We start from the raw sequence: 13,267 nt of genomic DNA, 5'->3' as shown, positions 1-13,267 counted from the left end.
TGTCCAAAGGAAACCTACAGCAACAATTGCATTTATATTGAAAGTTAATGAAGAAAACATGTGAAAGCACTTCTCAGGCATGCTACCAGAAATAAAAAAAAGCTGCAGAGAATCAAACAAGGAGCTATAGAAACTACAGCAAAAGCTTAGCCAGAAGGATTTAAGGATTTTTTAAAAAAAGGAAGTGGAGTGTCTGGTATAAAAAAATCCCACGGCTTATGGGCTTGACAGCTGAAGACACAGCCAACAATGAAGAGGCAAAACAAATGGGGGACGTACAGAAGATCAGAGATGGAGGAACGCAGACATCCAACAGCATAATAGAACTTGAGGAGGTTATGGAGAAAGACAGGGATGAAACCACAAATGAATTTAAACAAAAGATTGAGAATCTTTAATTGATGGTATTTCTGGATGAGGAACCGCTGGAAGTCAGCAAGGACAGAAATGATGGGTGAACAGAACCTTTTACAAGTTCTTATGCGGATAGCAGTTTTTGGACAGGCTTAAAATTACTGAGGATGAAAGATGGAAGACTGGCCAAGGCAGCATTTGATTCATCGAGACCAGAAGTAACAACATCGTGGATGTGGGGTTGGGCTGATGCAGGAATAGGAATGGACTATTTTCTGTAGATAGCAGGAGGTGGTTTGGTGAAAGAGACAATCAGCTGCTCAGCTGAGGGCCAAATAGGAATATAATAGAAACAAGGGAATTAATATATAATGGGTTTGCAAACCAGAGAATTTTAATGGACCACAGCTTCCTGTTCAGCCAACAATGAACCGTAGCAAAGCTATCCTTTGAAAACATGTGTTTGGAGAAGAACAGTTTTAGAAGCTGGAAGAGAAAAAGTACATAGATTCTAAATATCTCCAACAGTGATGATCAGGACACCCATTTATAGCTGAAACTGACATTGCCCTAATCTCATATCATGCTGCTGGAGGTATGATAATAAACGGTGTAGACAGACCTTATTTGCATAGGTGCAGAGGTAAAACAGCGAAGAGCTGACTGCAGAATTGATGTTGCAGCATGACATTCCAACACAATGAACAAGTCACCTTTGATGGGCAGAAGACTCAAAAGGTATTTGCATTTTTCTTATCTCTGTGGGAAGTAAATTAGAGTTTCTAGAATGATACTAGGCTCATAATAGAAGCCACTGTTCTCAGACTCAGAAAAGAAAAATGGCTGGACTGCATCAGAATGCCCCTCAAAACAATCTTTGATTAAAGAGATGGATTTTCAATTATTTCTCCCTCAACTGAAACCTTGGCCAAATTTTAAATAAAATGTAAACCCAATCCATACTGGATGTTAGTGTTGCTTTGTCTTGTGAATTTTATTCTGGTTTCTCTCTATCCGAGCCTAGTTCTTGAATTATAAAATCAATTTTGCAGGCACTTCGTACTTTAATGAAAGTTGGCTTTAATTGAAGGTTAATTGGGTTTTTTTGTCAAGAGACTGTGAATAGCTTTCATGGGCAAATTAGCAGGCATTTAGTAAAGGCTAGATTCTTGTTCTACATCTGTGATATCTGAATTAGAGCTGACCACCTCTTTTATTCTGAGCTCTTTTTGATGCCATGTTGAGTAACTTGTTAGGTGGTGACAGTGGGAGAGAACATCCTTTTATTTGAAGATGGGTTCTGTTGAAATTTGATTGGTAATTCTGTGGATACGTTCCAATTTTAGAAATCAGAATGTCATGCTTGCCACATTATGCAATTTTATTGTTAATGACTGAAAATGCTAACATCTGTTTCTTCTAGGTGAGTCTAGCCTACATTTTGGGTTCCAAAATTCAGTCAATCAGGGCTCATTTGCATTAAAACTCCTTTCTGCACTTCTCAAGTGAATCTGATGTCTACTTAAACCATTACAATGACCAACAAAACTAATCCTGCTTTGAATAGCAGGAAATAAATTAGGCATTGAAATTATACAGCATAATTAACTGATAATATCATTTGTCCAATATTGAAAGGCAATTTTAATATCTCACGTTCTAGAAGCTAAGTATTGACTCTTATTTGTAGTTGATATCTAAGAGTAGACATCAAATACAAAGTTTTAATATTTTATACACTGTATGTATAATTTACTGGTGTATATTACCTCGATTTCCAATGCTGTAATTTTTCTAACCAGCCTCTTGTGGTGACTTTATCAAAAATCTTTTGAAAGCCTCATTATTTTACGTCCATTGGGTATTGCTTAGACGCATGATAGCATTCCTGAGCCAGGCCTACGTTCAAACCCCACATCTCAGATGTGTCATAACATGGCCAAACAGGTTGATAAAAACAAAATAAATACCATATCCATTTGATCTCCTTTATCAATTTCATGTGTAACATCTCCATAAAACTCCAACAAGCTCATCAACCGTGACTTCTCATCCACAAATCCACGTTGACTATGCCCAGTTTGATCATCATATCCAAGTGTTATTTATTACAACCTTAATATTAGACCCTAGCATTTTCTCTACTTCAGATACAAGGTGAAACAGGTATGTAGTTTCTTGTTTTCTCTTTAGGTTCCTGTCAATGTTCTGGCAAGATGGCTCCTCTGCTCCTCTTGTTCTTTATCTTCTCTTTTCGTCTCCCTCTGCCCTCCCTTCTCTCAGCCTCGGCCACTCAGCCACCCGGCCCTGGCCTCTGAAGCAGGGTCAGAGGTCGGCAGAGACTCTGGTGGCTGGAACGTGTTCACTAGCAACCAGAGGCCCAGTGTGGAGCATGGCGGCAGTCAGTGGTCAGGCCACTGGAGGTATCCCGCGCTGGTTTGTTGCAGATAGCCTTTGAAGGGAGACTGAGGTTTGTTTTTTAAACTCAGCTTCTCATTTTTCTGGCCAATGATTATACTGTGTATAGCTGTAACGTTACTTTTTTTTGCTTCATTTCTCTATTCTGTAACTAAGGATTGTACCTAGGTACCTTGTACCTAAGTGGTACTGTAAATGGCAACTTACAAAACTTTCCACGGTACTCATTTGAGTATGTGACAATGAAGCTAATGTAATTCAACTGAAAAGTGGGATGACATTTGTTACCTTCCAATTGGCAGGAATCATTCTAGAACTGATAGAATTTTGGAACATTACCAGTTCATGAAACATCTATACAACCTCATTTACAACTCTGGGATGAAGAATATCAGGTCCTGGGGATATATCATCCTGCAACCCCATTATTTTCTCCAGTGCAAACTTCTCATTAGAACATAAGAACATAAGAACTAGGAGCAAGAGTAGGCCGTCTGGCCCTTCGAGCCTGCTCCGCCATTCAATAAGATCATGGCTGATCCTTTCGTGGACTCAGATCCACTTACCTGCGTTCTCACTGTATCCCTTAATTCCTTTATTGTTCAAAAAAATCTACTTTTTTTTAAAAACATTTACTGAAGTAGCATCAACTACTTCACTGGGCAAGGAATTCCATAGATTAACAACCCTCTGGGTAAAGAAATTCCTTCTCAGTTCAGTCCTAAATCTGCTCCCTCTAATCTTGAGGCTATGCCCTCTTGTCCTAGCTTCACCTGCCAGTGGAAACATCCTCTCTACATCTATCTTATCTATTCCCTTCATAATTTTATATGTTTCTATAAGATCCCCCCTCAATCCCCCCTCAAATTAATACTAATTTCCTTCAAATCCTCATTCTCCCTAGTCACTAGGATCTCTACTTCTGGAAGATTCTTGTACCTTTCTCAGTGAAAACAAACACAAAGTAATAATTTAGTTTCCCTGTTGCTTCTTTATTGCCCACTACAAGTTTTTCTCACTCTGTCTGTAATGACCACACATTCATTTCAGCCAAACATTTACTTTCTTCATATCTATAGAAGCTTTTACAGTTCATTTTTATGTTTTGTGTGAAATTGCATTCTGATTCTACTCTTCCTTTGCTTGCTAGCCTCTTTGTTTTCTTTGCTATATGCTTAAAACCTGATAATCATCAGATTTTTTGCTATTTCTGGGAACCTTGTAGGCCTTTTTTTAAACCTATACAGTTCTAAACCTCCTTTGTTAGCCAAGGTTGACTGACCTCTTGAGATTTTGTAGCTTGAAGGAATGTATAGTGACCATAATTCATGTAATACTCATTTAAAGTTGTCCATTGCTTAGGTACAGTCACACCTTTGATGTATAAATCAACTCAGCTAATTTGTGTCTCACGGCTTCACAATTTCCCTTATTCAAATTTAACATTCTGGCTTCAGACTTAACTACCTCACTTTCAAACATAGTGTAAAATTCACTCATTTCTAAAAGTTCTCGTTACGGTAGGGTTATTAATTAGCCCTTTGACATTACTAGCACTAGGTCTAAAACAGCATGTCTTCCGGTGGCTCCTCAAAATAAGATGTGTTCCTTTCAAAAAGCAGAATTCTCCCAGGCAGGGTAGGATCATGTTCACTGCCTTGAAAACTCCACGTTTGAGAAACTGGCCAACCTCATGGAGGTTGTGTGCAGCAACACTTGTAGTGGCCCAGCACTTTGACCTGAACTGAACAGTTGTAACATTCTGTAGCTTAGACAACTAGATGGTGCTGATAGCACAAACATGCATGGAGTGAGTGCCAGCCGTGCCCTACCTGCTGGTCCTCTCTAATAATTCAGCGCAGCATTCCATGGCTAAGCAGTCACTGAGGAGGATGAGGGTGCCACCTTGCATGGTGTGCTATCACTACAATTGTTTTTCATCATATAATCAAAAGCAACTGAATAATCAAATATTATAGCCAAATTACAATAATTTGTTGAGAACTGTGTTGAGAAAACAAGATGATGGAATGATAAATATTGTGTTACCTACACCTTTCAGTCAAAGAAATAATTACACATTTCAAAACATATGCATCGTTGTGTTACGTAGAATCTTACTTAGTATGGACTTATTTCCAGTAAATAATAGAGTAATCCTTAATGTGATCTTGTATTTGATTACATTTTGGATGTAGGTACAATGAAATGTTAAATGTTTCCAAGAATGATTTGCACTAGAATTCAATTCGCACTGAATATGATCTGCTAGATTAACAGGAATAAACCAGGACTTACATTAACAATAGCTTCTTTAGTCTGTGCCATGTCTGAGATAACTCCATCTGTTATAATGAGCAGAACAAAGTACTGTGAGCCATCTTGTACTGCTGTTGCATATCTGTAGAAACCAGACAAAGTTGATATTAAAAAATGACACCAATGATTTGAACACAGTGCTGGTTAAAAATATTAAGTAGCTGACAACTTTGGATGGATTGCATAACACAAGCTATTGACTGTTCCATGGGTAACAAAAAAGAAGCACACAGTAAAATATATCATTTATCTCTACACAAAATAATTGTATACTTCAGACAAATGACTCATTCTTTTGGATCTCAAAAGGTGAGATCCTGACTTAATCAATATGTAATGAATCCCTCATAACTTGACATTATACACAGTATTTTCACTGCTGCAGACAGTTTACTTGGAATTTATATTTTAAAAAAATGCTGCATCACATATTTAAAGAAGAATTACATATTTAGGAAATTCCTCTCCTGTCTAATTTGCCTCCATGTTGCTCACCAATTAACTATGCCCATCACTCAAATGTGCTTATCTCCTCTCCAACGTCTCCCAATGGTTATGTAGTAGTATTTTCACAATGCAGTCGCTTCTGCTATAATGCGTGTTCCGTAAACACAAATTGGTTAGGGGAATGCTATTTCTATAAAGCGAACTTGTGTTGGCTATAATGCGATTCCATCGGCGCATGGAGTATGCGTCGACATCACATGAACGTTTCGCATGCATGGTCCTGAGCATGTTCAATGTTAGCCCCGAAAGAGTCCCCCTGCCAGCATCACACGATCATTTCACAGGCTTTATTTTTAGAAAGTATTGCAGGAAAAATATTTGGATTTCAAGATTCTCTTCATCCTGGATAATGCACCAAGCCATCTTCCCACCATTGGTGAGCTTTCTGAAAACATCAAAGTGCTATTTCTACCCCCAAACACTACCTCTCTCCTTCAATTTAAACACGTTTAAAAGGCCGAATGCAGCCACGGAGGGGGATAAGGCCAGTATTCTTCAATTTTGGAAGAGCTTTAACATCAAGAATGCAATTGACATTATTGTGAAGGCCTGGGGTGATGTCAGTAAGGACTGCTTGCATACAGTTTGGCAGAAGCTTTCCCTAGAATTTTTTCAAGATTTTACAGACTTTGATCTGTCAGAGGAGCTCCCAAGAATCAAAGAACATTGTGTTGATCTTGCAAAGCAAGTTAGATTTGAAAAAGGAGAATGAGGACGTTGAAGAGCTGCTTGAGACCCACTATAAAGACCTCTCTACAGCTGATTAACCACAATTTGTCACTGAGGGGGAAGTGGAAGCTGGACATGAAGATGAAATCCAGGATGTAGCACCATGAAAACTTTCCATTTCTGTTTTGTCTTCTATCCTGTGGGAAATTGAGAAGCAGTTGCAGCTCTTAGAGGACAATAATTACAATGCAGAACGGAGCAGGGTAGCACTTTGTGGAATAAGATCTTATTTGGCACTCTATGAACAGCTTCTACATGAAAGAAGCAAAAACTGAATGTCTTTTTTAAGCCAAACCCCAAGAAACAGTTAGAAGTCATGAGCCACAGCCATCCACTTCTGGATTAACTATTTTTCGTACTAACCCTGCAACACAACTACACCCGAAGTGATAATGATGACGACCCTCAGCCTCTGCGTTAACAACACAGCAACCACAAAACCTCTTTCCCCATCAAGTCACCTTGACATTTTTTCCAAGGTAAGATGTTAAATTTACTTTTATTTCATTATTAGACATGAATTAAACATTTATTTAAACTGTGCTATCCTTAGGATTTTGAGTGGTTTTTGAGTGATTTTGAGGGATTTTGGTGGTCTGCCCCTAACCCTGCTTTTCCTATAGGCCCTGTTATTTCTATAGGGTGATTTTCTATAACGCAGTGTTGCGCAGGAACAAAACTATCGTATGTTATAGCAGAACCAACTGTGCTAAGTGAGGAGATAGAAAGAGGGGATTTTCTTGGTAAAAAAAAAACTGGTTTCTGCTCATTGTTGGAAAGGAATTAGTTTTAATTCACAAGAGAGAATAGGATACCTATAGTTTCCAGTTACATATTTTGATTGTCAATTTGACAGAAGTTGTAACTCCACAGTTGATAAGGTAATTGTAAGAATTGAGAGCAGATACATTTAAGACTGACAGGGAGAAATAATGCAAGACATGATGGTGTTCTGAAGCCCAGAGGTATTTACTATAAGCAACATAAGGGACAGAAGAGTGACTGGCAGAAGCAAATAGACCATTGATTTGCAGTTGCTGTAAGAGTCAAATTCACTGAGATTTCAGTATTTTTGTTGATCTTTTAGATTCTCATTGTCCAATTCCATCCTTTCTTTCTGTACAAGTCTGAGGTTGTGCAAACAAGAAGCATTAAAAGAATAAGAATAGGGAGAATTAAGTGGAAAGAAAAGGAAACAGAAATAGTGGAGACCCTGCAAAGAATTTAAGCAAAAATAGCATACGGCACATGTCATGAGTCAGGCTAAGGCAGATTATTCAATACTAGCTGCTGACTTCTCACAGCACAACATAAAACACAATCAAGCAAGATTGACTGTAAAGGTTCCAGCATGTTTCTGAAAGGTAAAATGGAGGAACAGTGAGGTCATAGATATCAATGTTTCATTAGAGGGGCAGGGAAAGAAGAAAGCAGAATTGTTTGGTCCATTGTTGAGGTTGTGGGAAACAGGAGCAGAATAAAAGCACAGGACTGAGCAACTCTCCATCTGTGGAGTGGAAAACAAAGAAGGCAAATACAGCAAGAACTGCAGAACATGGAAAAACCAGGGCCAGAAATTAAAACAAAGGGAACAGTAGAACAGAATGCAGAGAAGAGAGTCGTAATGCTGAAAAGATATATACATTGTGCAAAAAAGAGGGTGTAGTTGGGATGTTAGAGATAGAGAGGGAGTCAGAAAGAACGCCGAGAGGTCTGCAATGAGTTTACATACATTTCTAAATTCATAATGGAGGTGGTAGAAGGCCAAGAGAAGAATGATAAATATAGAGAAGTGGCAGGGAGGAACCCTGCAGTGGAAAATGTGCCAGGTACATTCTTGAGTTGAGATGTCTGCATGGCTGAGAGGTCTAGAAAAGGCCAGTGTAGCATGAGACCAGCCAAGGAAGACCATATCGACAATATAGGCGTGTTCAAGGCAGATTGCAACAACTAAACAGGTCACAATGTCTACACAGAATGGGGGAAGTTGTATTGAACATGGTTTCATATAGGTCTAGAATTAAGGGATCAAGAACACTGAATTATATTTATTACTGAAGTGTAAGGAGTTGTGTGACAAAATTCTCCAGTTGTGCATTTAGACTGCAACAAAAGCATGCTGGAAAATAACCTTGAACTACTTCTTCATAAAGTTATTACTCGATGACATTACTACCATCTATTTCTTGACCTGTAGGTGATTAAGAATATTAATAGTCGACACAGTAATAAGTGCATGAACTTGCTAATCTATTGAGTAGGTGTTAAGGTTCCTATCCTAGGTGACTGAATAAATCATTTCAACTTTCTTAGGATTACTTTGAAGGATGTCTTTCCTTTGAAAAATGACTTCGCTTTAACAAAGCATATTAGATGAAAGGCAAGTTGAAACATGTATCCAATTCTTCTCGGATAGTCTCAAAAACCTGTCGCCAGAGTTTTAAACAGTCAAATTTGGAAAGTATCTTTGAAAATTTTTAAATGGATTCAAATAATGCACAGATTGTTATGATTATCAGGCTGACTAAAAGCCTTGTCTTAGGTGCAACACAGAAATGAACATGTTGAGAATATCTAGTGGAATAGGACTGAATAAAGCACCAGCTGTCTATCCCAGCAAGTTCACATGTTCTTTTTGCAAAGACTATGGACAGAGAAATATAAGACTAATCTGGATAGAACACTAAAAAAACAAAGGCCACTCAGGCTACTGACAGCTGGAGGTGAATCATCTGGCCAAGCGACTTTAATAACGGAGTTAAAATTAAGACGATCATTACACCTATGTAGGACATCATTAACACGCCCGCCCCACCACCCCCTCCCCCACCTGCCTGACCAAACCAGGCAAGATTTCAGTAGTATCCAGGTACACAGTACACATTCAATTACTTTCATACACATTGGGATGCAAAATGGGTATTAATAGTTGTACCCTTGAAATTCCACAAGTCTTCAAAGTCCGCTCATACCAGGGAGAAGGGGAAGGCTTCTGATCCAGGTTGGCAGCCTTCATTATTAACTTGATAAGCCAACTGTCTGACACACACAGCTGAGAAAGGAGTGAAAAGCTAGACTTTTGGCTTTCTTATCTTATTAAAATATTAGTCACGATGGAATTCAGGAATTGCTAGTCTGTTAGTGAATTTAGTCAGGTAACAGGCATAGCATGGATTTTTTTATAAAATGAGGACTTATATTTACTTGAGCGAATTTCACAAAAAAGTGTACTTTGTGCTTTCATATGCTGGTGTGACATAACATGGTTGTTGGTTTAAAATCTCAGTATATATACAACTAGCAACATCCTCGGGATTACCATTGACTAGAAACTGAACTAGACTAGTCATATAACGATCTGTCTCCAAAAGCAGATAAGTGGCTGGGAATTCCAGGTCAGGTAAATTACCTCCTGACTCCCCAGAAGCCTGTTCACTATCTACAAGGCAAAAGTCAGGAGGGTGGTGGAGTATCCACTGCCTAGCTAAATCCAGCAGCTCTCAAGAAGCATAATTCTATTCAGGACAAAGCAGTTTACTACACTGGCACCCTATCGAGCAACTTAAACATCCACTGCTTCCATTAGTAATGTACAGTGGCAGCAGCACGTACTGTATACAAAACACACTGCAGCAACTCAGCAATGCTTCTTCCAGATCCAGAACCTCCACCACCTAGATGCACAAGATGGGCATATGTATGGAACAGCACCACTAACTTCCTTACCAAGCCACAGAACATCCTACAACTACAGCAAACTTGGTTTTAACCAACACCTTATCAAATAGCCCTCTTGATGAACCGGCAAAAATTATATGCCTCAATTACTGAGATCTAATGCGATGTCCAAGTATTTACAGTGTAAACTGGAATGTCAAATCTGTAGGAGCAAGCCGAGAAAACAAGCATGGCCAACATCACTGCAATGATGCTCCGGCTATAAGTGGTGTGTTTTGTCCTGATTTCTTTTAGAGGGAGATTGGGGTACACGTTCTGAGCAGTCTATGAGAAGATAAAGAATTTGTGAGGCTTTAGGGTTCTTTTTTAAAGTTGGAGCAATAGGGGCAGCGTGGGTGGGTGATGTTGGGCTCTCAGATCCAGGTTTTTGGTTGGCTTGCGACAGTTGTTGCTGGAGTCTCAGCAGGTTTGGAAGGCAGGCTGCTAAATTCTCTCTCTTGGGAGTTGCTGTATGTATCTCTTTCTATTTGATATTTATGGGATGTTGCTTTACTAGAACAGTTACAATTTAGTGGTAAAATAATCTATTATTCTGTGAATTGTTACAATAGAGTTTAAGTTATTCCAAATTTTGCTTTCCATTGTTGTATTTTAACTACAGTGTTTGAATAAATTGTGTTTTGCTTAAATTGACTAGTCTGACCGATCAATTTGCATCTGGAACACAGCACCTCACATTTAACTTTGAAATAAGAAAAAGTTAGGGTTTAGGCTGCCTCTTAATTTAACATCACTGACACCACCGAGGCAGTGGAGAAGGCCTCAACCGAGTAGCAGGAAATGGAAGTACTGATTGAGAAAACCAATGAGGTCTACAAGGCCAAGGGCCAAAATGACCAGAGCAGGTTAGCGCAGTTTCAGGATGACGAAGAAGTGAAGGAGATGGCAGCTGAAGCCACACTGAGTGGCAGTACCTGAGGGCAGTCTCCATCATGGAGGAGAAATGGCCATGCCACTGGGGTAATAGGGGAGTGGGGGTGTGCGACTCAAAACCGAGTGAATACGGTGCATGCAAGCCTTTTGGTGCTACACTCAGTTTGCATGTGTCTGTGGGATGAGGCGGGGTTGGGGGGGTGCGGGGGGAGGTATATTGGCTGAACTGATTAATTTCATCTCTGACCAGCTTGAGGTTTGCCTGGCTGAGTGCACAGGGACGGAGGGGTCTCTGACGCCTTGTATTTTACACACACGCACGTGCACACGCACATGCACGAACACACAAAAACACTGTTTTTACATTGACTTTAGGAGATGTGTTGATGTTTTTATTTAGATTTTTTTGAGAGACTTAGCTGTCTCAAAGCTTTGCTTAGTCAGGATTTACTGCAGTTATGCATATCTCTTGATTATCCAGAATATTTGATCAACCCATACACTCTTAGTCCTATAGGTGCCGGTTAATAAAACGTTTGCTGCATATTGATATTCGTTTGCTGTCACTTAGTTAGAATCCTGAGGCTCCTTTCCTTATATACTGTAGTTTTACCTGAACTACAACAATTTGAAAATGTGGTGGCTCAATACTCAAGAATCTCAAGAACATTGACGGTCAGGCAACAAATGATGGGCCAAAAACAGAAGTTGCTGGAAAAGCTCAGCAGGTCTGGCAGCATCTGTGAAGAGAAAAATCAGTGTTAACATTTCAGGTCCGGTGACCCTTCCTCAGAATGCTGAGTTCTGAGGAAGGGTCACCGGACCCAAAACATTAACTCTGATTTTCTCTTCACAGATGCTGCCAGACCTGCTGAGCCTTTCCAGCAACTTCTGTTTTTGTTCCTGATTGACAGCATCTGCAGTTCTTCCGGTTTAACAAATGCTGGGCCTTGCTCCTGATGCCCATACCCAAAGAATAAAAGTAAGGATCTGTCTTACTGCAGCGTTTTTTTTAAGTACCTCCTTTAAAAGATAGGAGAAATGTATACATGGGCAATGGAAGGATTATTATAGTAGTGTCTTACTGTTACTGCCCTGAGGATATATTGCAATATACCTAGACATTGGGCAATACAAGAATATGAATTATATGGGAGCAACAAGATACTAACTCAAGGAAATATATAATGTAGGCTCAACATTTGTAATGGCGGTATTACTGTTTTATGATAAACTAACAGTTGGAAATTCACCCTTAGCGTAGACAGAGTAAGGAGCAGGCAAAAGGCCAAATCACTTGCAGAATCACACTGACTCCATTGACCACAGAGACAGGACCAAGAACTCCCATGTTTTTGAGATTGTGAGAACGTTAAAACATTTTCCCCAGGCCAAATGCAGAAAACAATTTGCATGACTCTTCATACAAATAACAGTTACCACCTCATACTGAAAGGTATGCCAAGCATTCTGATGCTTTCAATAGAAAAGAGACATCTAGACAGATTACATATGCACTTTGTAACACTGATAAATAAAACTCAAACTAAATATGTTGCGTAACGGATATTTTTGAGATGTTTGGAGGCAGAAATAGTAACTGTAGAAATAATGGAAAGGGTGTTGTCTCAGCCCATACAATACTTCAATTGCTCTGGAATAAATATTTTTGATTTTATCCGACTATCCAATAATACAATGCTAGAAGATATGTCCATGATTTTTTGAAGTTTGAATTCCACTGCTAAATGGATTTTTTTCTGAGGTAGATTAATATTAATGTATAAAACATTTTCTGGTGGGTGATTAACCAGCAATTAAGATTCTTTGGCAATACCTTGCAGCTACTGTACATAATGTAATTACATCTGAAGAAGCCAACTCAGTAGTTGACCACTTTGGAGAGGTATTCTATGTGGAAATCAGAGCCTGTCACTGTCGAGAACTTGTGGTTGATCAAGCTCTTAATTGTCACTTTTTAAACCATTCCCGGATATGAATAACTGGCTGAGATTTGGGATTTGAGAATAACTCAATTTTTTTTTCTTTAATGCCCAATAAGGTAATATTCAAAATGGATCTATTGGTATGCACAGGCACTCTCTCTAGAGAGCACACAGCCACATCAAATCAGCAAAATTAGCTCAGACTGGTTAAAGACCAATGGATACTGTCATTGTGACCATATCCTGCTTGTTTAATGCAGAAGATCTCACATCAGATTTTTCAAACTTGCAATATGAAATATCTGTGACATAAGCAGGGACCAATTTAAGTGTAAGATAGTAGGAACTGCAGATGCTGGAGAATCCGAGACAACAAGGTGCAG

At 39.1% G+C, this 13,267-nt stretch overlaps 1 protein-coding gene across 1 annotated transcript in view; it reads right to left on the bottom strand.

The window, feature by feature from the left end:
• LOC109917914 (copine-5-like) overlaps nt 1-13,267 on the bottom strand; it is a 557,988-nt gene that overhangs the window by 59,589 nt on the left and 485,132 nt on the right. The window contains exon 18 of the mRNA XM_048612100.1: nt 5,071-5,173. Within this exon, the coding sequence (XP_048468057.1) occupies nt 5,071-5,173 (103 nt within the window). The remainder of the gene's footprint in view (nt 1-5,070; nt 5,174-13,267) is intronic.

Source organism: Rhincodon typus, chromosome 25 (assembly GCF_021869965.1).
Source record: "Rhincodon typus isolate 14 chromosome 25, sRhiTyp1.1, whole genome shotgun sequence".
Classification (NCBI taxonomy): Eukaryota; Metazoa; Chordata; class Chondrichthyes; order Orectolobiformes; family Rhincodontidae; genus Rhincodon; species Rhincodon typus.
The sequence above is the reverse complement of the archived record's forward strand: the minus strand, read 5'-3'. Positions and strand labels throughout refer to the sequence as shown.